Source organism: Numenius arquata, chromosome 6 (assembly GCF_964106895.1).
Source record: "Numenius arquata chromosome 6, bNumArq3.hap1.1, whole genome shotgun sequence".
Lineage (NCBI taxonomy): Eukaryota > Metazoa > Chordata > Aves > Charadriiformes > Scolopacidae > Numenius > Numenius arquata.
In genome coordinates, this window is record NC_133581.1 from 2691590 (window position 1) to 2717861 (window position 26272).

Genomic DNA, 26272 nt, shown 5'->3' on the forward strand with positions numbered 1-26272 from the left:
GTGAATTAAAAAGAAGTTACATTAAAGGTGACAGACAGGAGTTCTCTTTGGGTTCCTGGAAATAATCCTGCCTTCGCCTGGCATCATCTACTGAAGTATTTTTGAGTCTCGTAATTTTTTTAAATTGTTCATTTCTTTACAGTTCAAAGATTGCAAAATCGGAATGTGAGGGGCGACCTTGGCAGTGGCGAAGGGAATTAATTGCAAACCCTGAGGATCGAATTCATCCGAGTGTAACTGCTGAAACTGGCAATGCAGACTGCTCTGAATTAGATTCCCCTTTTCCCCCCTATCTTTTATGTTGTTTGTATCAACAAACACTGCTCAATTATTTTTTAACTCCCTGTCTCTCGCACCTGGGACAGACTGGCCTTTCTCCCACGTTACTGGCTGTCAGCAATGTGTAGTTGTTGGAGCGGTTCCAAAGCAGCCTGCATCTTCTGATCTTTCTGTAGGGGAACGGGGGTGCGGTACAAACAGAGATGATTTAAATTCTCTGCAAAATGGCGAGGAGGGGGAATCTCGCCGTACACGAGATGGAGCAGCACAGAGCGGAGTTCATGGAGAGTAGAGAGACCGCCTTCCTGTGCCAACCTTGGCACGTGGGGAAAAGCCTTACAGGTAAAAAAGAGCATACACAGTGAAACAAAAATTTGATTCTAATGGCTGTATATGAAGCTATGGGGCAAAAAGTCAAGTTCTTAGGCTTTCTTGAAACCTTCCTGCTGCTTATACACTGGTTTCCACGGACAGTGGTCTGAGAAGTCTCTGATGTCACAGACAGAAGCACACAGGGGGACAGGTCACCTGAAAAACTACCAATTTCACCTGGTCCTGGGCCACCTGCTCTGGATGAAACTGTCTCCAGGAGCATCACAGAATCACTGAATGCTCTGGGGTTGGAAGGGGCCTCTGGAGATATCTAGTCCAACCCCCTGCCAGAGCAGGGTCACCCAGAGCAGGTTGCACAGGAACGTGTTCGGGTGGGTTTGGAATGTCTCCAGAGACAGAGACTCCACCACCTCTCTGGGCAGCCTGTTCCAGGGCTCTGTCACCCTCAAAGTGAAGAAGTTCCTCCTCATGTTTAGATGGAGCTTCTTATGTTCAAGTTTGTGCCCATTTCCTCTTGTCCTGTCACTGGCCACCACTGAAAAAAGACTGGCCTCTTGACACCCACCCTTTAAGTAGCCTATCTATAGGTGTCCTCCAACCTCAGCTCTTCTGTGCTTCTGTGCTTCTAATTACAGTGTTTGTCCCTTAAAGTTGTTTCACATGTGTCAGCCCGGTAATGTCCCTATCATCGATAGGCGTCAACACCTTGTGTCCTAGAACTGGCTGTTGAGGGAGCCAGCAGGCAGCAGCTGATCCTACCTAGAGAGAAGTAAGAAGGCATTTGACAGCCCTCATCCTGTCAGTTACAAAACATCCGTTTGAAAAAACACTATTTTCTGCTTTCCCAGGCATTTTACAGTAGACCCCAGGGCTCGCTGGCAATCCCCAGAAAGAGTCTTCCACCTGAGCCGTTTCTGGCGAATGTCCCTTATTTGTAAAAGTGTTTGAAAACGAGATAGGTGATCTTTGGATCTCTTGTTTAGCAATGAAGAGATGATAGCCAGTGTGTGTGTGTGTGTCCTACCACCCTGCAATTACTGTAACTACAGCTACAGTAATGACTGTAACTACTGTAAAGATATCCACGGGAAGTTCTTGGCTTCTGCTCTTGAGTTTCCATCTGTTCAGATAAAAAAGAAGGTGCAAGAAAAGAAGAGCTTGGCAGCTTGGGTGCCTGGATTCCCAGGGCTGGAACAAACAGCGATGGTGGGTGCCTGTAGGCACCCCGTGCTGTGTATTGTTTATTGTTTGCTGTTTGCTAGCATCAAAAAATGAAGGAAAAATAATCCAGGGAAACTTAAAACAAAACTGTTACAGCTTGTATTACTAAAAAGGCATTATAGAAACAGAGAAAGGGATAAGACAAGGTCTCCTGGTGTCTTTTGCCACGTTTTGGACAGTCAGTAGAGGACTGACTGAGAGTCTAAATTTCTCTACTTGACTCTGGCTGCTTTGTTGTCATTCAGTATCAGCCTGTCTCCGTTTTTCCTAGGCGGAGATCCTTAAAGACAGTCTTGTGATACCAACGTAGTGCTCGTGTAACTAATATAAGTAAAAAGCAGTAACTCTGTGGATGAAAGCTTCTGAGCATATCGCAAAGAACGATGATGGTAACGAGCCAACAAAGTTTATTCTTTTTTCAGTAATTGCTGCTTCCAATTGAAGTTAGTATTATTTCCTATTGGACTAAATTGCGGAACTTCACTTGCAGAACTTGCCTGTTTCCTGGGGAAGGAGTTCGCTGGGGCTTTAACAAAGGCCACCCTAAATAAAGACTCAATTCTGAGCTCTTGCTGTGCAGCAGCCAGGGCTGGACGGCTGCTGGGGGTTCGCTCTTATAGTTCTTGACATCTTTGTAACAGAGAGCTAGAAGAGTACATGTTTCTGGGTATAATTTATGATAATAGCAACAATCATTGTTTCTCTTTGACCTTGTGGAGATTAGAAACTAAGCTTTCCCTGGGGTGATCCTAGATTGGTCTCTGCTTTGTTTCCTTTTCGAAGGAGACCCTGGCACTTTGCGTTTCTTCCTCCTCCACCTTCGAGTGCACGTACTGCCATGACCCGGTGGTCACTCGGGGACCTAAACTGAGCTGTTTTCATCACGTGTTTTTACGCCAAATGCTGAACTGACTGTTTCCACGAGTGTGTCTGCTCTGCAAGACAAGTCCCATTCAAATGAGGTACATGTCTGAACTGATTCAGCTCTGGTTCCTGGGTTCTTCTGGGGCTGAACACCCTTGTGGTGACCCAACACGTGCTGGTGTAACGTGTTTGCTTAGAGAGGGAAGAGAGTGAGCACTGTTTTGCTCTTACAGCTTATCAGTGTAATGGGGTGATGCTGCTGAAAAGGGGTAGTTTCAGGCTGGAGTCAAACTACTGGGCACTCCAGTGCCACTGAAGAGTCTGGACCTGAAGTTCTTCCTTCCATGGACTAGGAAGTATAGCATAATGGCTAGAGAAGAGAGGGGGGAGACAGAAGCTCTAAGTTTTTATTCCTAGGCATGCTGGAAAACTCTCTGCTCCTGTAAGAAATTCTCTTAGCCGTTCCTCACCTCTTTGGTTTCCTTCAGAAAGGCAGAAGATCCTTCCAGAGAAACATGAGGTCCTTCTGAGACAGGTGCTTCAGAAGGAAAGGATGAGTTGTCCATGATGCAGGATAATTAAGCTGGTTGAGGGGAATATAAGCACATTAGCATGAAATTACAACAGGTCTAATATAACCTGCTCAGAACGTATCTTGGTGTAATTATATTGCTTCCAGCCTCCAGACTGTGTGATTACGAGGTGCCTCTGCAGCATTGTGCCGTGCCAGGTCATCAGCGCTCCCTTCCCTGCTGGGGCTGCCAAGTTCTCCAGGAAAGATCCCTCTGAAGAGTTGATGCGTTAGAACATCACAGAAACATATGTTCCTTAAATAATTTTCCAGCTGGGCATCCCATTCTTCCTTATACGAGTTACCAGAGTTTAATTAACTCACTTTGGAACCTCTTTTAGTCTGCTAAACTCTTGGTGTTGAGACACTCAATAAGATTAAGGGGAAGTGGCCAAACTAACTTAACCTAACTCTACGTGTAGATTATTCACATAGGGCTCGGAGGTACCTGCCATGAAGAAAGGCAAATAAAAACTAGTTTAATTCTCAGAGAATTTAGTTTCTTCGCTTTTCCTTGAGGTAAAAACTCGGGGAAGGGAGATACCTGGTTCCCATGTTTCATATTCATTTTAATGATTACTCTTCCTTTGTGTTTGGAATGCAGAGCTCTGGGTGTTGATGGAAAGGTTTATTCAAGCAACAGGTAATGAAGAGTAGAGCAGATTAAGATTTTTGAATGTAATTTTTTTCTCAATGAGCTGAAAAAAGCAATTGTGCACATTGTGCGTGGTGTTAGAATTGGTGCGTGTTTAACTTTGGCATGTTTAACATCATTCATGGATGCTTCTGTGGTTTTAGATCTGCTTTCTGGCAGCAGAATTTTAATGGCGGTTAAAAGAAAAAAAAATTATCCTTATAGTGTGGTATTAGAAACAAAAATTATTGTTTTGTCATGCTGGTCATCAGCCGAGTGGGAGCTGGAACACGTTCCTCCGTGTTCCTGCGGTAACACCGCACCCTCGGCGATGGTCAAAGGGAAGCAGGTTGGACCTGTTGCAAGAACAGGTTTTAGCTGTGTGTAAAAAGACTCCGTTCTCTTTCCCCCCCCAGTAGAATGTTTATCTCATTTATTAATATAAGTCTATTTAAGTGTGCCTTTTTAGAGAGAGAGAGAGAGATGGGGTGAGAGATAACCTTGATATGGAGGGTTGTACGACAGCTGGGGTTTTAATCTGCCTCCTCGCCTGTGCTGCAGATGTCGTGGGTATAAACAAACGTCGCTGGTGTCTTAACTCACTCATTTGCAAACTCAGCATAAAATCTGCAACTCCCGTGGTTCAGAGCAGACGAGATAGAAAACTTTTGACAAGTTGCTTTGTAGGGAAGCGTTTGTGCCGCTGTGCGTGCTGCTGGCCTCCTCTTTGCGCTCGTTGTGGTGGCAACTGCCCTGTCGAGATTTGAAGGTGGGCGTCTTGACATCTCTCATTTGCAAGATTGTCGTTTCATGACAATTCTCCCTAATTCTGATGTAGAAGTACGGGTGTTTTGAGGAATGATTGACATTACCTGCCAGGTTCTGCGATGCTGATATGGACAACGTTGTCCTTCTGGAGAAGCTGGGAGAGCAGTTAAGTGAGTTTTATGGGCTGACGGTGTTTGACAGACTTGAGCCCAGGCCACATCTGGAGCACTGTGTCCAGTTCTGGGCTCCCCGGGTCAAGAAGGACAGGGAACTGCTGGAGAGGGTACAGCAAAGGGCTACAAAGATGATGAGCTCCATGGCTCCAAATGTTGAAATTTAATGCATGCGTACTCTAAATTTAGGATATTTGGAAACCGAAAGAATTTGAGCTTTACAATTAAGTCCGCCTCTCAGAATCCCATAGTTAAGCAGTTACATCTGCCATTTGTAGTGCTGCTTAAGTTCATTGACATCCATGGATATGACCATAAAAATCACGGTGATAGAAGCATAAAAAGAGTTTGAAACTGGGAGATTTCACAATATTAAACACAAAGTGGAAGAGCTGAGGGGATTTCTAGTAGAAATTTCCAGTCCTTCTTCCACAGAAGGAATGACTTTATTGCAGTGTCTGTTTTCTCTAAATTCAGGACACATCTGTTTATATTTCTCATATCTATACACTTACATGGCAGTATTTATTTAATTATCTAAGGCAAAATGCAAATATATGATTGATTATGCTTTCCAGTAAAAAACAGAAACACGTTCATTCACCACTGGTACCAAACATCTTTGGATGAAACAGAGCTCTCTCTTCATTTCTGCACAGCAACCCTTTGATATTTTAAGACAAGAACTGAAGAACAAATCAGAAGCTCCTTGAAGATGATGGTGAAATATGTTCATCGAGCAGCTTGCCATTGGGACAGGGTGATGTTCTCTTGCAAAAGAGTAATTAAAAAAACGCCACGCTGGCATCTGTTTCATCCAGCAGTGATGTGGCTCCTCCTTCTAATCTTTCGTTAATGACAGATCTTACATGTCTTACCTGGCACTGACTTAGAGAGAAGTCTCCTGCCTTTTCGTTCATAAATGCTACGACCTGTCGGATTTCACTGAATTATTTTTTTTTTAGAGTTGGAAGGGACCATAGAGATCATCTAGTCCAACTCCCCTGCTGAAGCAGGATTGCCCAGAGCATGTCAGAGCATGTTACTCAGGACTGCATCCAGGCGGGTCTTGAAAATCTCCAGAGACGGGGACTCCACGACCTCCCTGGGCAGCCTGTTCCAGGGCTCTGGCACCCTCACCGGAAAGAAGTTTCTTCTCATATTTGAGCGGAACCTCCTATGTTCCAGCTTGTGCCCGTTGCCCCTCGTCCTGTCACTGGGAACCACTGAAAGAGTCTGGCTCCCTCCTCCTTCAACCCACCCTTCAGATACTTACAGGCATTGATAAGGTCTCCCCTCAGCCTTCTCTTCTCCAGGCTAAAGAGTCCCAGCTCTCTCAGCCTTTCTTCATAAGGGAGATGCTCCAATCCTTGAATCATCCTCGTTGCCCTTCGCTGGACTCTTTCCAGCAGTTCCCTATCCCTCTTGAATTGGGGAGCCCAGAACTGGATGCAGTATTCCAGTTGTGGCCTCACCAGTGCAGAGCAGAGGGGGAGAATGACTTCCCTCGACCTACTGGCCACACTCTTCCCTATGCAGCCCAGGATTCCGTTGGCCTTCCTGGCCACAAGAGCACACTGCTTGCTCATTGTCATTTGATTGATTTGATTTGATTGATTTGTCATTTTTGATTGATTTGATTGATTGCCTCTTATTCAAGAAAACAGACTCTTAAACGTTGGCTGTTTTGTGAGACCTTCTATGGTTGTAATACATCAGCCAGAACCCGGATTGTATAATTGCACTACGGGCTGGAGCGGGTACCTGACTTGAGTGCACACGTTACACGATTGTACCTACGAGAGCTCCAAAACCACTTCTTTTCATCCGCATGTATTGGTGTGTTCCTCATGCCTTCACGCTAAATTAGTTTCTGGAACTTCTCAGGTTCCAGGAATGTGAAAAGCCAAAAGATTACTTCGATTTTCATTAAGAAAACACTGACGTCAGCATCAGGTGAGACTGGCATTCCGAGGAGGCCGCGCTCACAGCAACGTGACATGGCACGGAAGTGTGACATCAGTCGAGCCATTAGAAAAATAGAAGTTTCATCAACTTTTTCTCAGTCCTGAAAATGAAAGAATCGGCTTTTGACCTTGAAACGTTTAGCCTCTAGAAACCATTATTTTGTGCTTGAAAATTTCTCTTTTGAGATATTAATTAGGTTTTGGCTTGTGCTGTAAGGTACGTGGGAAACCTTCCCTTATTTATTGTGAGAACCCTTTGCTGTGCTGAGGACTCTCTTTGTTTAGCTGAACGAACTTTTTGCAGTTATAATTAATTAAACAGTTTTCCGTATTCCAGAACTTGCACAAAAATATTTATCTTTCTGGCTCTTTGCTCACACAGTTGTAGCTGGGGAGCTTCAGGCAGTTTTTGTCAGCGTGGCAACGCTCCGCCGTCGGGATTTTACAGCCGGGCCCTGAAAATTAGCTGTGTGATTGAATCTGGCAGATTGGTTTTGGCTCGAGAATCGGCATATGTTTTTAACATATGCACGTTGGCAAATCAGGTTGAAGTCGTAACTAAAAGGCCTGTTATCTCAATCCTACTAGTGCTTTTGGGAATTAAGGATAATGGGCAAAAAAAAAATGATGGAGGAGGAGTCTCGGCACTGAATAGTGAAGAACCACAGTGACCCCGGATAAATCTGCCTGCAGATAGAAATGTTTTCTTAAGTTTGCTGGAATGAACCACAGGAGTTACCTCTTGGATTTTCTGCCCGCAGGATCAAGGCTAATCCAAGAAGAGCAGAGAGCCCGTCCTGGCTCCCTGCCCACCTTCATCTCTGCCTGTCACACAGCGTGCTGTCACGGGCTCCTTTCTTCAGTGCGTGCAGTTTGTGCTCGTGTCCTGCTCCAAAGTCAGAGAATCACAGACTGGTTCGGGTTGGAAGGGACCTCCCTGATGCAACCATTTCCTTTCATCTTACCACTTGTTCCGTGGGAGAAGAGACCGACCCCCCCTGGCTTACACCCTCCTTTCAGGGAGTTGTAGAGAGCGAGAAGGTCTCCCCTCAGCCCCCTTTTTTCCAGGCTGAACACCCCCAGCTCCCTCAGCCACTCCTCATAAGACTTGTGTTCCAGACCCCTCACCAGCTTCGTTGCCCTTCTCTGGACCCACTCCAGCACCTCAATGTCTGTCTTGTCATGGGGGGCCCAGAACCGGACACAGTGGGCAGAGCCTCTACTCTGTGGTGGGAAGAGCCCGAGTCTCAGTGGTGATGTGAGGATGCTCTTGACCGGTCAGAGATGGGATTTGAGAGCGAGGTCCTTGAGAGGAGATCTGTAGGACTGACCTCTGCAGATCGGGTGGTACAAGCTGACAGACGCAGGTCACTGGCAGGAGAAGTTTTCTATGTCTGGTTCAGCAGATGTAATGGCAAAGCCAGTCCTCATGGTTCCATCTGATCTTGCAAGTGATTTAAACATCCAGCTGTGTATTAATTGAGGTCAGAAGGTTAGGCTGACTCACACGAGAACAGCTCATCTCCCGGATTGTCTGCAGTAGTTTTCAGCTTCTGGAGAGTTTTAGGAGGTTGAGGAGCACGATCTCGGTGGTTTCCCTTCCTCGGCATTCCCTCTGTTGAGGTGGGTGCTCGCAGTGCCTGGGGGAGGCAGATGGAAGTCGCTCACATCCTTGACCACAGAACTGGGACCATATTGTTGTATTTAAAACTATCGTGTATATCTATCTGACTCTTATCATCAACTATATGTAATTTAAGTTGGTTTTAATTATTTTCTATCTGTCTAGAAACCAAGAGCTCCTTCTGCCACAGCTTACAGATGTTGCAAATGTGTTTTTCTAATGAGACACATGGCACATTCCAGAGCAGCACAAGTACTTGTTTTCAGCCTGAAAATGGAATCTTTTCCCTGGTGTTAAAGCAAAGTTTGTAAAATGTGATTATAATAAATAAACCACAGACTTTTTTTTTTTTAAGGATCTTTTTTGAGACACATAGTGAGTTCCTAATGATTACTTCATGGTTTTTTTAGTGACCTTGAATTTAATTTTTACTTTGATTTGCAGTTAACATGAATTAAAACCTGTCTGATGCCGCACCTTATTTCTAAGCGTGGTTTGCAGAAAAGGGTGGAAAAAGTGGTATTTCTGTCTGTGGTCACTGGGATTGCTAAGAAAGATCAGAGCTGCCAGTTCTAGATTTAAACTATCCTTGTTCCATTTTATATTCTCTAAGCAGAGGAAACCGTGAAGGCAGAGTCAGCGGAGAAAGAATCCCAATAAATGTAATATTATCCACATGTTTTTTATTCTGTTAGTGTCTGAAGGATAACTCGCTAAACTGTGGAAGTTCATGTCATGGCACATCCAAGCCAAGACCTTAGTAACTTGATAATGATCCACTAAAATTTGAGAACTCTTATCTTCTCAGATGGGAGCCAGTCACTGTTTCAGGGGAATTCAGAAGAAAACATTCTTTTGGGGCCAGTTGGCTGTGGTTAAATTTCTTCTTCCTTTTCTGTGAAGCTCTGGGACTTTCTGCTTTGAAAGACGTGGCATTTATTGAGATGATCCGTGAATCAGATCCAGCGTGGTAATTCCTACCTTTTCTCTGTAAACACGGGAGGCTTTTGCAAGTTTAGTAAAAACTTTTGAATCTGAAAGGAATGGCTCCTGACTTAAGCTGGTTGTGTTTTGGAGCAAAGATTTTGTGTTTTTTCTAAATCATCATTTCTGTTGTTATTTTATTCACGTATAATTACATACTCAGAGACTTTTACTTTTTCGCCTGCAGCTTGAAGAGGGGTTTAGTGTTTGAGAATCCAGACTGTAAATATGCCACTGTTTTCCACGTTGACATGTCATGGTTTAGGTTTTGGATACTCTGTCTTGCCTCAGAGTCCTTGCCCTTCTCCAAATAAGACGACTTCACTCTGTTTTCTTTTTGACTCTGTTGCCATCCTTGGGGTTTTTCCATCTTGGTGTAAAGTTTAAACACCGCATCTTCTGCTACCCACCCTCCTACACGGTTATTCGCCATTTTGTTGAGGATTAGTCTTATTCCCACTGGTTTTCCCCTACGTAGTTCTGCTCCTTGCTTCTGGGTCTCCCAGAACCCCTAACGAGGAGCCTTGAAAAGCTGTGAAGAAGCCTGTGTGGCTTCCTTGGCGGTCTGGTGGCCACTCTTGCTATCTCTTCTACTCATGTTCCTCCCTTCTCTGCGTGCACATGCACAATGTGACTTTTAAGCTTATTCCTTTAAAGAAAAACCCAAAGAGAACAGCTGAGACTGAGCTATGGCTTTTTCTAGCTGTTCTTAACTGGCTTTGTGTTAGCAACTTTGAGCTGTGTCATTTTAGGGTAAAATGGGGCTGAACCATAGAGTTGGGTTCCAGCATTAAACCCAAACTGCACTGAAAAGCCTTTAACACACAACGACGTCTAAAGATTTGGGCTTCTTCTCTGCATGCAGCCTCTGTATCCTTTCAGTAAATCAAATATGGGGGAGTTATCGTGGCCTACCCTGCTCTGACCATAAGCATTCTGATATTTACAGGTGTTTTGCGATGCTAAAGTTCACATGTGTTTGAAGTGTTGGCAGATGAAGGGAAGAGAAAGCTTGTTCAGTCAAACCATTGAGAAAAACGTGGGAGAGACTGTCCCTTGGTGTGTGTTTCGGGACCAGCTCAGGCTGCCAAGAGGGACACAAATTTTGCCATTCTCAGCTGCTGCCATTAGGACAGTATTTTCTTTCCTCCTTTAGAAGAAGGAGGTTCTTGTTTAGAAGAACAAGGTTTTTCTTTCTTGATGTTGCTGTCACTGTTGGCTCCCTCTTTATTTTGCTGTAGCAAAAAGGGAGGTGACCAAAAATAGCACAGGAGAAGAGAGGTGGCTGCAGGGAAAATATCTCCTCCTTCCCTTGCTCCTCCTTTCTCCAGGAAATCTTGTCGCCGGGAGGGAAGAATTTGATAGAATGGCTGTTTCTCCTGGAAAGACCTGCTGTTTTCATGGGAGATAGCAGGTCTTCCTCACCTCTGGAAGTCAAGCTCCAAGTGCATTGTCCAAGCATTCAACGCAGAAGAGGCATGACATAATTTTCTGACTCCTCTGGAGCTCTTTCCTTTTTGCATACAATTAATTTCCCTCTGCCAAAAATGTCTTGGCCCCAGGGTTCTTAAAAATGCTCGGAAGAGCCCACTTTGGGGACTAGTTTCTTTGTGATGCACAAGTTAACACTGAAAGTCTGTGATCCCACAGCACATCCTCAAGATCCACACGTGATCTCCACGTGCTGGTCACATCCTGGGCCCTTCTAATCAAATGAGTGTAGAACATTTTCCAGGAAAAAATTACAACTTGCTGCCGGTTCTCTGCCAAGTGCTGTTGCCACCATCCTTCTTGGTTATGTCTGAAAAAAACCAACGTGGTTTAGTTAAAATGAAGGGGGAAAAGTCCACAATAGAGTCCCTTCTTTCTCAGAGCACATCTCGCCCAGCTCCAGCCTGATCCCCTTGGGAACGGAGCAGCTCTGTTATTCTAAATGGAGAAAAATTCCAAGAGCCTATGGACAAAATATTGACGGCACATGATGACAACAGACGTTACTGAGATTCTTTACAAGGTGTACAGTAGACGAGCAGTGTCCGTGTTACTTTCCACTGCTTTGTACTTCCCCGCTTTACACTCAAAGACAACTTCATGGCAAGGAACTGAACAAAGCACTGGTGGCATCCTTCTTCATGGACACCAGAGAGTGCGTGTCCCCGGTGAACTACTGCGGTGAGTGTGATAGTTTCCCAGGGCTGGGTCACTTCATGTGCAGAATTTAATGAGCTGCCAAGTGCTTCTGAATGTTGGAAAGTCCAGAGAAAAATGCACAGTACAGAAATGGCACAGACAGAAGTGCAGAGACAGAAATCAATTCTTTAGCTTGCAGCATCTCCCAGTTAATTTTCCATGAAGGTTTCTCTCCTTCCCCTCCTCCAGTGTTTTTCAGACTGTGAAATGATCAGTGTTCCCCTGGAGGCAGATAAACACCCAGGTTAAGGGCCAGAGGGATGATAATTGCATTTATTCTCTAGAAAACAAATAATTGCATTTATTTTCTTAGTGCGACGCAACCCAACGTTGGCATTTCATTCAGTTGAACTGAATATCTTTCTTTTTTCCTTGGATCATGCCATAATACTGCATATCTGATGTCGTGTCCGTGAGCAAAGTAACACAGGGCTGTTCCCGTGAGCACGGCCGGGTGGAATTGGGTTAAAGAGAGGATTGCGTGTGTCAGGGAAGAAAATAGAAAGCCCATCCTCAAGCTAGACATTTTCAAGAGAAATAAAGCTTCTGCAGCAAAATAGAAATTGAAGTCATTATCATCATTGCTGATAGAAATATGATTTATCCAACTTGCACAGCGATGCGAGTGATGGGGTTGGGACAAATTAGGAGGAAAACATCCTTCCTGACATTTCTTCTTGCAATCCAAAGCCTGCTCTCCTTTGGGCACAGGGTAACCGGGCAGTCTGTTGAGCTGTGGGTTTTAAAGCCTTTGGAAAAAATCTGTTGAGATTAAAAAAAATAAATAAGCAAAAGATGTTCTTTTTGCTTCCCATGCCTCCCAAACCAGGTTTTCCACGTTCAAGGTCTGTTTGTTCCCGCGAGCCGTTTATAACCCTAGCACATGTGAATTTTTAACAGAATGGGAATTTCTTCACCCTACCTGTTATTTCTGGTGCAGATTCAGTGGTGGTTTCTGTTGGTGACCACAGGCTCTCGCTGCCCGGTGCCGCGTGTAACCGTCACCAAGGTTTGGCTCATTACCTGACAGGATGATCAGGACTGTGCTGGATCAACCAGTGCTGCCACCCTGACAGCGTCAAGGAAGCTGTGATGTGGCCTGAATAGCTTATCTACCGTAAAAGGTGATAGATATAATCACTTGTAAGATGAGTTTTCCAATTGCTCTGGAAATGTTCACTCCATCTAACTTTGCATATTTAATTCTGGTGCTTTAAGCTTACCCTTCTGTCCTCACCACCTCTCAGGAGCTTTGAATCCTATACTACAGGTTCTGCTGAGTAATTATAAAGTCTAAATAATGAATTTAGGCTCCTCCCTTAAGTACTTGAATTTAAGAGGTGTAAATGCTTCTTTTGTAGGACAGATAATGGTTGAAGTTCTCTGGAACAGACTGCGGAGGGGCATCTCCCAAACGCCTGTTTCAGATTGCTGTCCTTCCCTTGGGGGAGTCAGGCATAGAATGAATCACAGAATCATGGGGTGATTTGGGTTGGAAGGAACCTTAAAGATCATCCAGTCCCACCCCACTGCCCTGGGCAGGGACACCTCCCACCAGACCAGGTTGCTTAAAGCCCCATCCAGCCTGGCCTTGAACCCCTCCAGGGATGGGGCAGCCACAGCTTCTCTGGGCAACCTGGGCCAGGCTCTCACCACCCTCATAGCAAAGAATTTCTTCCCCAGATCTCAGCTCAATCTCCCCTCTTTTAGTTTAAAACCCTTCCCCCTCCTCCTATGGCTCCCCTCCCTCATCCAGAGTCCCTCCCCAGCTTTCCTGGAGCCCCTTTAGGGACTGGAAGGGGCTCGAAGGTCTCCCCGGAGCCTTCTCTTCTCCGGGCTGAACCCCCCCAACTCTCTCAGCCTGTCCTCACAGCAGAGGGGCTCCAGCCCTCCCAGCATCTCTGTGGCCTCCTCTGGCCTCACTCCAACAGCTCCATGTCCTTTTTACCTTATGTCAACTCCAAATTGGCTGTGCTGGAGGGATTCATCCCATCCCATGGCTCTGGGACAAGTTAGAAAGCCTGAACGGGTTGGGGGATTCAAGCTGGACTTCAAGAAAAAGTCTTTCAGCTAATGAGCTACTGGGTGATTTTCAAAGTGATGAATGAAGCAGCCCTGATATTTTTATTGTTTGACTTAGAAGTACTACTGGTAAAAGCAGTAGGTAGATGTTTGGTTAAAAACAGCCTTGTATTGGCAACCCAGGATCGATCAGATGCTTAAAAGGACCTCTGGTTTTGGGGATGCCGCAGGAGAAGAGAAGGAGCAGAGGGAAACAGAGTGCACTTGTTTGTAAAGAGATAACGGCAGCGTTTTAGAGCGCACCTTGCAACTGGAAAAATGGAAGCAGATGGCACGTATTTTACAGAGTGGAGTTATTCCACCCTGAAGGATGTTCAAAGTCATACAAAGGGAGTTCTGCTGGCCAATCCCATTATTGATTAATGGTTTCTAACGAGATTGGTGCTGCTTGCTCTGACTGTGCTCACACACATAGACGTGCACCGCTTTGAAAATGCCTTTTGTGGGTTCAGCTCCTTTCATAAATGCCAGAATCATTTTGTGTTTTCTGGTATGTATCTTTTTTTTTCTCTGAACTTTGTAAAGGACTTGGTACCTTCTCCCCTCAGTTATTTTCTTTGGAATGCTTAAATGAAAAGGGCTTTTTTTCCCCAGTGTTATTAAATTTGTTACCGGAAATGGAAAAGATATTTTCAATTACAGCTGGCGTTCCTGAGCCTTCCACCAGGGTGGCAGGCATCCTCGGGGAAAAAAAATCAAGCAAATAATCGATCAGTCTGGCTGTATATTGCGAGGATGGATGAGATGCGTGGTGTATGAGAGTATCGTGGTACCCATATATTAACGTGTAATCTCAGTAGTGTGTTCATTTTTATTGCAGGAGTAAGGGGGGGGCTGTTTATAGAATAGTCCAGATTGGCTGTTGTTGCTATTATTATTACCGTATCTATATTCCTTTATTGCCTTCATATCGAGTAAAACCTCACTGTGTGGGATGTTCTGTACAAATTAGGAACAGATGGATTGCTTTTCCCCAAATTGCTTACAATTTAAGTAACGGTGTACATTTATTCTTACCCGGAGACGTCTCCACGTTAGTTGTTACGGTTTTGATTCTACCCCTTCCTCCCTAGCGAACCGGTTCACGCTAAAACCCAGCTGCATCGGTTCTGCTGTGATTTAAAGGGTCAGTTGTGCAAGAACAGAGGCCTGAGCTCTGCATGTGAGAAATGGAGGATGTGAAAAGCCACCGGAGAGTGATAATGTAATGTAAATACCGGTGGAGGTAGTACAGAATTAGCCTGGTTTAACTGAAGTTTCAAACAATCAAGAATATTTTCAGTGTTACTAAGTGAGTGGTGGAGCAGCCTGTACATATGGATTATTTAGAACAACAGACACAATGACGATATAAACTGCACCCCTGAGATGAAGAGCCCTTCTGATCCAGACCACTGGCTACTGGAGCTGGGGGACCTGACCTAGAGCTAATAACAGTAGAGTCATAGAATCATAGAAAGGTTTGGGTTGGAAGGGACCTTAAAGATCATCCAGTTCCACCCCTGCTCTGGGCAGGGACACCTCCCACCAGACCAGGTTGCTCCAAGCCCCCTCCAGCCTGGCCTTGAACCCCTCCAGGGATGGGGCAGCCACAGCTTCTCTGGGCAACCTGGGCCAGGCTCTCACCACCCTCACAGCAAAGAATTTCTTCCCCAGATCTCATCTCAATCTCCCCTCTTTCAGTTTAAAACCCTTCCCCCTCCTCCTATGGCTCCCCTCCCTCATCAAGAGTCCCTCCCCAGCTTTCCTGGAGCCCCTTGAGGGACTGGAAAGGGCTCGAAGGTCTCCGTGGACCCTTCTCTTCTCCAGGCTGAACACCCCCAACTCTCTCAGCCTGTCCTCCCAGCAGAGGGGCTCCAGCCCTCCCAGCATCTTTGTGGCCTCCTCTGGCCCCGCTCCAACAGGTCCATGTCCTTCTGATGTTGGTGGCCCCAAAGCTGGAGGCAGCACTGGGGGGGGATCTCCTGAGAGTGAGGCAGAGGGGCAGAATTCCGCCCCCCAGCCCTGCTGGCCACGCTGCTGGGGATGCAGCCCGGGATGCGGGGGGGCTTTCTGGGCTACCAGCGTACGTTGCCAGCTCACACCTACATGGCAGAAGTAGGTCTCTTATATTCAATCTGATCCTATTTCCCACAGGGCGGAATGTGTTGCACAGAAGCAGCATGTCCCGGCATGACCCCGTTTTGGGTGAGAATCAGTTCAGATAACCAAGGCCGAGCAGTTCCAGTTCCTTCCACCCGCTGTGACCTGCCAGCCTTGCTGAGCCCAGGGACAGAGTTTACCTCTGGGGGGGGGGAGGCGTTATCCGTGCCACCCCCAGGAAGCGACAGAGTGTGCTTTCGCCATACAAGACAACAGGCCAACCTTAACTATGATGGATTTTTTTCCTTGTTTGCACAGACCCTTCATGCTTCTGCCGCCGCTGATGGAGTGGATGCGAGTGGCCATCACCTACGCTGAGCACCGGCGCAGTTTGACTGTGGACAGTGACGATATCAGGCAGACGGCCAGACTGCTCTTACCCGGACTGGACTGCGAGCCCCGGCAGCTAAAGTACGTGGACTGAGCTTTATAAGCAGCTAAAAATAATCGTAACTTCTTACTATATTTCACGAAAGCCAGATCTCAAGATACTTTACGGGTGACACGTGTGTAACCTTGTAGTATTTCAAGAGATAAAGAAGTGTTTGGCCAAACACTGCAGCTGGGGTAGAAAAATCTTCGTCTTGCCAAAAATTCTGTAGGAGGAACGAGACAGAGAAGGATTGAAATACAAGTATTTGGAGGTTTTTATGCCTCAGCCTTAATTACAAGATTATTCCTTGCTTTTTGAGATACCTTGATGAAAAGTATTGGTACCTTTTAAAGTCTTCCCCTCACATATGTATTGAATGGGGATTTATAATTAGCGTGGTTCATTAGCACATCATAGGGATTCTATTCAGGTTTGTAGTCCTTTAAGTTGCTGTCATTAGCACTGGGTTTGGTATCAGTGTTATATCTTGAACTTTAGTACAAGGTAAATTCTTGTTTCTTGAGGGAATTTTGTTCCCCATCTACCTTTGGGTTAAATGAGTGGGCGGGACACATTAATAACAATAAATAATACTTTTATCATGCTCTGAAGTGATGAAATGATCACCTGAAAAGATAAAAATATACCTTTACTCTTAGAATCATTTTTCATGAACAAGAAAAGCAACGAAAGGCTTTTAATCAGGCGTTTTGCATCTGGTTTTGTTGCTTTTTACCTTTTCCTTCTGGCAGCCAAAAAGGCTCTTGCTTTTTTGCTACGTCTCTGTCTCCCCGCTTGTGAATTGAAGGGTAGTGCTCATTACCCACAAAACCTAACGCGGAGCTTAATTAGTTGGCGAGTACGGTGCTGCAATTAGATGAGTGAATGTTTTGCTGCCTGCAGCTGGATCCTGGTCTCATTCTCAGCTCTCGGTTCCGGGAGCCGGGTACCGGCTCTTTACAAAGGGGGGTTAACCAGGTGATGCTCAGCAGGTATTTAAACTCCTTGGCTTCAGACTGGGAGGGAGCAGCTGGGCTTGGACTTGGCGGCCACAAAGCAGGAGTTGGACATTTATTCCTGGAAGGCTTTTCTTCTCCCTTTTCTTTGCCAGTCCACGTGTGCTCTGGGTCAATTAAAGCAGGAGCTACTCTGGCTTACGTGTGGATGGGAGGTGCTAGAGTAGGCAACTTAATACAAGCTAAATTAATTTTACCTAGGTGCCTAATGCTTGCAAAAACCTGAAATTCTTTGATGAACAGTACCGCAGAAGACTGACCTAATCACAGCTACTTCCAGTCAGCTTCATGGGTTTTCTTTCACTCTCTCCTTTAGAAAGACTTTTGATTTCAAAACTGAATCCGAACCTTCTACTTCAAAGGCATCCCGCTCCATCTCTCCACTGATTTTTTTTTATGCACATTAACATACAAAGCACAGGTTGTCCCTTACTTGATAGATAGTATATCTTGGTTAAAAAACTAACCAAAAAGAGGGCAGGGATTCAGGTGTTTGACTTTGCTGCTGCTGGGAGCTAAAAGGAAACCCTTAGAGACAGCCTTGGTGAAAATGGGGTTCATCTCAGTAATTTCAGTCTGAAGCAGTGATGACACAGCTGTGAAGTGAAGGATAGAAACCCAGGAAGCCCAAAATAATGTAGGCAATAAATAAATATGTGAAGTGGGTATAAAGGGCCTGAGGCACACTATGTGGGATACTCAGGCATAAGATAATTCACCTGCTGGGTTGTTAAGGGTTAGCAGGACTGGCCCAAGGAAGGAGTATCTTCAAGGTTTCTATCCAGTTTGTTGTTAGTACATAAAAAATGGTTAATTTTGTAAGAAAACTGAGATCCTTTCACACTTTTTACTTCACAGACTGTTCCTCCATAGGGACATATGCAGCGTGCATTCCCTGCAGGTGAATCAGCCTCTGCTTTAAAGTAACGCGCATCATCTTTGTAGTAGAGGGCAAAAATCAAAGTTAAGCTTTATCAGGTCTTTGTTCTGAACTGTCTGTTTTATTTTCAGAGGTCTAAGGATGTTCTGTGATGTGTCGTGTCACAAAGAGCATTGGTTGCCTTTTTGCTGCATGAAAGATATAAACTAACAGAAAAAATACCCGAGGAGAGAGCAGTGCCTTGTTTTCAGCGCCCATTATATCATCCTTTAAAGCTGTCGTTTGTATCTGGCCATTACAGCACGTTGAGGGGAAAAGGAGATCTTGGAACTGAAGCCAGGTTCCCCCCTGGCTGTCTCTGTGACTGTAGGCAAATTGCAACTGGCTTTTCCTCATGGTGCACAGGCTAAAAGTCACATAATGATAGTTCCCTGCAGCGGTGATGCATCAGGTAGGGTGTGTGGAAATCCCTGAAAGAGAAGTTGTGCAGAAGAAGAACGTATAATTAGTACAACCTGAAATTCAGACCTCTAATATCCGTTCTCTGACACCGACTGCTTGGGCAGTCCAGTCTTCCACAACAACTGTGTGTGTCTTCAGGGGTGAAACCTTCTAACAGGATGCTCACAGTTTTTATTTGCCAGACAATTTATAAACATCTTCAGTACTCACCTGTTACTGGTTAAATGGTAATATAAGTGGGGAAGTGCTGGATTGCAGAATCATAGAATCATAGAATGGTTTGGGTTGGAAGGAACCTTAAAGATCATCTAGTTCCATCCCCTGCCCTGGGCAGGGACACCTCCCACCAGACCAGGTTGCTCCAAGCCCCATCCTGCCTGGCCTTGAACCCCTCCAGGGATGGGGCAGCCACAGCTTCTCTGGGCAACCTGGGCCAGGGTCTCACCACCCTCACAGCAAAGAAGTTCTTCCTAATCTCTCATCTCAATCTCCCCTCTTTTAGTTTAAAACTGTTCCCCCTCCTCCTATGGCTCCCCTCCCTCATCAAGAGTCCCTCCCCAGCTTTCCTGGAGCCCCTTGAGGGACTGGAAGGGGCTCGAAGATCTCCGTGGACCCTTCTCTTCTCCAGGCTGAACCCCCCAACTCTCTCAGCCTGTCCTCCCAGCAGAGGGGCTCCAGCCCTCCCAGCATCTCCGTTGCCCTGTTGGACAGCATCATGATACTGTAATAATTACCACAGTAGAAGATGATGATTAATTGACTAGCCTAGCTCTAGGATTTATGTCTATGTGTGGCATTAAGCCTGTTACCTCACTGTCCTCTCTGTGCCGTGGCTGTCCTCATCTCGTATCAGGGTGCTTCAGAGATCTTGTCTTCTGATCAAATATTTGTACTCAGCTGCCTGGGAGACACACGTCATTTGCAGATGTATCTCCAAAGAGCTCGGGACTCCAAGACCGTCGTTTTGCTTCCCAGCTGACTGTTCCCCGGTCATAGTTCCTTTCTGAAAGCAGCTGCGGCGAGATGCTGGTTTCCCCGGTACAACGTGACCGGTCACCAGGTCGGGGGGGGGGGGTAATCTTTGTTGACTCAGCACATCGGTCATAGCGTCTGCTCACCATTTGTCACCGACCATCCATGCAAGTTCAGAAGCATTAAAAAATGACCAGCTGAATTAAAACGTGAATAAGGTTCATCTGGAATCTTCTGTGTGAAGCGATGAGTAGCGTATGTATCCGACAGGCCGTGCAAAGTTTCCAGAAGAGGTTAAGCTTGTTGAAATAATCTCATTTTTCAAAGGAACTTGGCAGGCTGGTATCTCGCTCGCTGAGGGTTTGCACAAGAGCCTGTGCTGGAAACCAGACAAGCAGCAGAGGAGGAGTTCACCCCGAAATAACATCAAAGGGCTGACCGTATCGGTGCCCAGCTCTGATAGGAAACTCCTCCAGTTTGGCGGTGTTTCTTCAGTGAAGGAGATATGCTTTCAGGTCTGGAATTCAGAAGTCTCAGAGCAGATAACCAGAGGATTTTCAGTAATCCCTGGGCTCCTTCCAAATGAGATAAAGGTCGTTTGATAGTCATCTACAGGATAAGGGTTTCACAGAGCCTCACAGATATGTTAAGACACTTCCTTTCATTGAGGCGTTGGAAAAGAGTTAAGAATGTTCCACTACCTAAATTTGATTTTGATGTCATATTATTTATTACTTCTGATTATTTTTTTTTTTCCCAGAAAAGAATAAATAAGGATCATTATCTTCTTTCAGAAATGCCTTTTATTTTTAAATAATAGCTATTCTGGTAGACAGACAGCATAATTGTTTCAACCTAGAACCACACTGGTATTTTACTAGATACACTTTCTCTCCATCTCTTTCTCCTCTGTGCAATATGTTTTTCTATATGTTTGATGGACTACCCTATAACAGGCAGGAAAATATAAATATGATATCCAAAATATATACAGCTCATTATTTAAAGTTACTGGCTTTTGGTGGGGTTTTTTTTGTGAGAGGCAGAACTAAGGAGACCTGGCTGCTGCCGTAATCCGGTTATCCCGACATCCCCTTCCCTTTCTGCTGGGTAGGATGTAGCAGAAGCGGTCCCTGATCCAGGGCTACCCAGGGAATGAGGGGCCAGGTGGAAACTACCACTCCTGAGCAGGAATAAGGATTTCTTCCTTCCTTTCCCTCAGAGAAGGGCACTGATGAGGTTTCTTTACTTGGAAACCTTTTTTTTTACATTTTTTTTGCAGTGTTTCCATGAACTTACTGGCTTTCTCTAAGAACTAGAACTTCTATCTCCAGTACGAGTGAGGTCAGCCAGATTTCTCAGGCATGATTAAGCAGTGGGGAAGGTATACGATAGGGAAAATCATGAAAATTAACGAGCCTGATTTCTAAGGAGACAGGGCTAAAAAAATAAACAGAAAAAAAAAAATAATCCAGAAATTATTTTGTTCTTCACAGACCTGAATGCTGCTTCAGTTCCTTCCGGAGACTGGATGCTAAGGCTGCTACTGAAAAATTCCAGCAGGATCTGGGTTTCCGAATGCTCAACTGTGGAAGGACAGATCTGATCAACCAAGCAATCGATGCACTGGGCCCTGACGGGGTTAACACCATGGATGATCAGGTAACACTGCCGTGTAACCACACACACAAAATCTCTTTGCATGAACAAACTGCATCTTCCTTTCCGTGTGGCAAATCGATAGACGAGGTCGTTAAGTGCTGGTTGCCTCTCCGAGGCTTTTCTAATTTTAACTTGTGTTTTAGTCTGAAAATGTAGCCCTTAAAAAAATCAAAAGAATACACCTCTAGGTCAAAGCCTGGAGTGAATTGTTTCTTTATCAGCTGGAATGTAGGTCTGTTCCTTGGATGGCCGCTCTCAGGCACTGATGGAAAAGAGGTTAATCCTGGCTGTGAAGGGAAAGCCCGATGTTGGCTTAATGCTAAGACAATGTCAAAACAAGGTGGGTTTTTGCCAGCGACACTCTCTTCTGGTTCAACAGCCCAAATGCAGACTGGGTCAGTGAGGAGCGACCAAAAGGTGTTGCTGTCTGGTGGCTTCCAGGCGTGAAGTGAGTTACATGTTCTCAGCACAGTCTGGCTTATAAGAAACAGCCCCGAGAGCCCCAGTGGCATCAAAACCTGATATTAGCATTGTTGAAAGTCCATCATGCTCTGTATTTTTTCATTTTTACCTGTTCCCTGCTCAGCTACGCTGAGCCGTAGGGATTCGTTAGTCTGGGGAGTCTTCAGCTGCTTCTGCTTGTGCTGTCAGTCCTATCAAGTAACAGCACTCTCTTCTCTGGGGCATCATTCCATGCACTGAATTAGCTTTTAATTAAAAAAAAAAAAAAAGCCACCAACAAAACTCCTCCAAATAAACACTCATTATAGCTGTCACAGCAATGAGAGTGAGCTGTCGTGTCTGGGAAACAATAGGATATTTATCAGGAGGAAGGATTCACGTTCCAGTAGAGAGGTTTTCTCGTAGGCAGCATTTTACTGCAGTAGCATTTCAAGCCAAAGCCTGAAACGTGGTTCTTTCCACCGTCCCACGATTTTAAAGGAAGTGTGAGTGTGTACACAAATAAGGAGCAGAAACTGCTCCTGCACAAACTTATATCTGGGTATAGTGAAGCACTGGAACAGGTTGCCCAGGGAAGCTGTGGATGCCCCATCCCTGGAAGGGTTCAAGGCCAGGCTGGATGGGGCTTTGAGCAACCTGGTCTGGTGGGAGGTGTCCCTGCCCATGGCAGGGGGTTGGAACTTGATGATCTTTAAGGTCCCTTCCAACTCTAACCATTCTGTGATTCTATGTGGCTGCCTTATTTACATACCCAATACAAGGAGCTTTGTGGTCACAGAGGTGAGGTATCACGTCATAAGTCCCCTTGATACTGCCTTTATTAAAGTGACAAAGGTGGCAGGTTTATATAGCGAAGGTCTGCCGCTTACTTCCTGTATTTATTTTTTTTCATAAGTTTTTTGCAGCTCTTGTTTATGTAGCCCTGAGGCTTTTTGTTCTCTCAAAGCAGATTATTTTGCATCGTGAACTTTACTGTCCTAACACCAAAGAGGCTGGTGCCAAGACTGTCATTTGTCACTGTGGGATGGTTTTTAGCTCTCTTAGGCAGCCAGCAAACTGGGAGCTGCTTGGCTTTTTTTATGTGTAAAGACCTTGCGTTCTGTAGGCAACTCGTTGGAAAGTTTGAGGAGTTTCTGCTGTCACTTATTTATGGTCTCATTGTCATCCTGTCGATGTCACCCTCCGGCCAGTCCCGCTGTGAACAGGGGGACCACGGCGTGCTGGCGGCTCTGTTGGCTTTGCAGAAAGCTGCTCCCACATCTCCCAGCGGTGTTTTGGCAGAGGAGGGCGAGACAGGCTCCCTCTGGAGCTGTTGCTGCTCTGGAATTCTCCGCTTTAGGGATTCTGGAGCAACTTGTCTCTGCAGCTGAGCAAGTGTCCTCTGCCACGCTCCCCGTCACAGGCAAAGTTACATCCAGACTCCAGCAGTGACTCTGCCAGAACTGGAATATACACACTGAGGAGCGCGCAGGGAATGCCAGGCTGGTATTAAAAATAAAATAAATTAAAAAAATAAAGAAAGAAAGGTAATGCTATACAAACTTGGCAGTTTTAGAACCCTGACTGTGGCAGTAAATACAGGCTTGTGCCTGCAGACCCCAGTTTTGAGTTATTTGTCTATAATGAGTTGATCCTCCCAAGCCACCTAAAAGTCAAACCCACGGAGTCCCCCCCGGCCCCCGAAACCTCTTTGCGAATGTCACCGCCTCGAAGGCAGGAAGATTGGAATTGCGGCTGTTTTGAAAAGATGCCTTTGCAGATACAAGGTCAGCACTCCTCAGCGTGAGACGTAATTCTGTTTTATGATACATATCCATCTCTAAAGCTGGAGCCGTATTATTGCCCAGCGAGCAGCAGAGATGCTGCCTGGGAAAATTCAAACGCTCGCAATAATTAGCGGGGGGAGCGGTAGGATGTGAACAGGAATGGATTTTACTAGGACATTTCCTTTCTGTCCTTGGCTACGTCTGGAAGGAACTCCGTTAAGTGAGGCTCATTTCTCTCATAATTCATCTCTGAGCCGTCACGGTTTGCTGGTTAAGTAGAGAGCAAGAGATTTATGGGATTGAAATGCTGAAATATTGTGGCAAATAGGATTTTAGCAATGGGGATAAGTTGCCAAATAAATTCATCTTGTGTATTTTTGTGTTGTTTTCCACTTTCGGTTCATCTGGCTACAAATGATCCAAGAAATGGTATTTCTTTTTTGGCAGCCTTGAGAAAGCTCAGGAATTGGGGACAATACACAGCTGGGATTTTCAGTGATCCCTTCTGTATTCTTGCAGTTTTGTCCCCTGATGTTTTGTCCACGTCACTTTTCCAATACTAGCGCATTGTGCCCCTCTGCAGAGAAACTAAATGTTTTGAATATATATGTATACGCTGTCCCTACACACCTGCACACGCACACACATATTCTTCTCTACCTTAAGATTCCAACTCCCCGTGTCCCTGACGGTTTCGCTGTTGATAGGTACAGAAAGATAACTTCATTTTTATTTTTTCCTTCTTCCTGCAGGGTATGACCCCACTAATGTATGCCTGCGCTGCTGGAGATGAAGCCATGGTCCAAATGCTTATAGATGCTGGAGCAAATTTAGATATACCGGTGAGTAACAGAGGTCCCTCTCCCCGTAATTATTCATCTGTAAACTAACAAGAGCAGTTATAAAAATCTCTCTCCCGGCAACTGAAGGCTTCATTTCTGGAAGCTTCTGAGCAAGCCACTTCTTGCAGAAATCATTGCTTCAGGGATTTGGGAGGGGGAAGAAAACCTTCAAAACCTCTTGGAGCACTCGGTGGCTCCAATTATGATTGGCATTGGCAAGTTTAATTGGCACGGTGGGGGTAAAGGGGCCTCCATCCTGAAGGAACTGCCACTTGGAGAAACCAATAAGCCCATTAAAAAGGCCCAGGGGACTGGACAGAGTGACTGGAGCTGGCGGCGTTCTCTAAATGGCCTAAGTTACCGTTCCCTGGGGTTGTCACTTCCAAAGAAAAAAGCCCGAAGATGATGGCAGAGGGACACGGCAGTGGTTGGTTAATGACTACCTGGTTCCTTTCCCCCAGGTCCCCAGCACGTCTCCAAGATACCCTTCCGTCCACCCCGACAGCCGCCACTGGACCGCCCTCACCTTTGCTGTCTTACACGGGCACATCTCCGTTGTTCAGGTAAGCGGAGGAAATTCCCCCTTTGGGAATCTTTACGGGAGACACGGGGGGAGCAGAGAGCAGCCCCCTCGCTGTCAGCTGTCCCGAGCACGAGGCCCCTACGGCCTCCAGGTGTTGTTTGGTGGAAGCCTTCTAAAAACCAGGGATAACATTCATGTTTTGAAAATGAGAATGCAACCGATGCTTTTCTTGCGGAACTGTGACTTGATGACATAATTCCCAGCAAGGCCTTGATAACAAAACACACGTTTCCATATTTTTCTTTGGTTTCAGTATTGGCCCATGGTTTACCACATCCCAAACAATGCTGCACCATCACTGCTCTGGCATTATAGAGAAACTAGTGCTTCATGTGGAGTGGTTACAGGCGAACTGCTGGATCAGGACGCTCTCTGACATTAGATGTTAATTGGTTTCTACATTTACATGTGCGAAAATGAAGCGTATGCTGATTTCTGCTCTAATGGCAACAAATCATCTGTAACTTCCTTTTATAATCCTCGAGAATTGCATGAACGAGACTTAAGCTGTCGGGGGAGTTGAGCCTCTCGCATCCTCCCTGCTCCCTTTTTCTTGGGGGGAATTAACGCAGGATAGGGTAGAATCCTGGAAATTCGACCTGAACTTCAAGAGGAATTCAAAACTTGATCACAGCAGATAGTCGATTGCTGGGAAATTTAACTAGCCTTCTGCTCGAAGGAGGGGAAAAAAAAAAAAAAAAAAAAAAAAGCTGCAAGCAAATGGAGGCTGCACACATTCATTTTTTATTTGTGTACATTTGTAAATAATTACAAAGATTAGATCCCAGCTGGCAAACTGCCAGGGCAGCCTCCGGTATTACAAAGGTTGGACGGGCCCTAATTTACATGGGAGATAAGAGCCCAGTTCTCCCAGGAGAATGAGGCCAAGTCTATCAAAGCTCCTGTTGGACCGCGTTACCCCCAGTGTTAGAATCAGAGAATTGTCTGGGTTGGAAGGGACCTTTCAGATCATCCAGTCCAACCATCAACCTAACTCTGATAAAAGCCATCACTAAACCATGTCTCTAAATTTCATTTCTTTTATTTTGGTTTAAACTTCCGAAGATTACTTTTTTTTTTTTTTTTTTTTTTTTCATTTGGCAACTGTTATTAAAAGAGTAGACGTCAGCTTTTGCTGAAATTGGTGTATAAAAATCGCCTTTCTGGTTAAGGCCCACCCTGCGTGGAAGAGCTGGCGTCTGAAGGGAGAAACAAACCAGCCCATGACCCAGTTGTGCTCTGCAAAAAGCTTTATAATGAAAACGCGAAGGTTTAAGCTCTTTGTGTCAGGACCAGCACTAATTGGGGATGGCTGAAAGTGTTAAATTGTGAGAGTGTTAGAGGATAGAGCCAGCTGGAGGTGATGGGGCAGGGCTGGTCCTCGCTCCATGGGAGAAGGGAAGCACCCACCGCTCTGCTCCT

The 26272-nt window shown here is 45.5% G+C and overlaps 1 protein-coding gene across 1 annotated transcript in view; it reads left to right on the forward strand.

Moving 5' to 3' along the window:
* ABTB2 (ankyrin repeat and BTB domain containing 2) overlaps positions 1-26272 on the forward strand; it is a 140493-nt gene that overhangs the window by 98310 nt on the left and 15911 nt on the right. Inside the window, exons 4-7 of the mRNA XM_074148857.1 lie at positions 16091-16243; positions 21032-21197; positions 24178-24267; positions 24729-24830. Of these exons, the coding sequence (XP_074004958.1) occupies positions 16091-16243; positions 21032-21197; positions 24178-24267; positions 24729-24830 (511 nt within the window). The remainder of the gene's footprint in view (positions 1-16090; positions 16244-21031; positions 21198-24177; positions 24268-24728; positions 24831-26272) is intronic.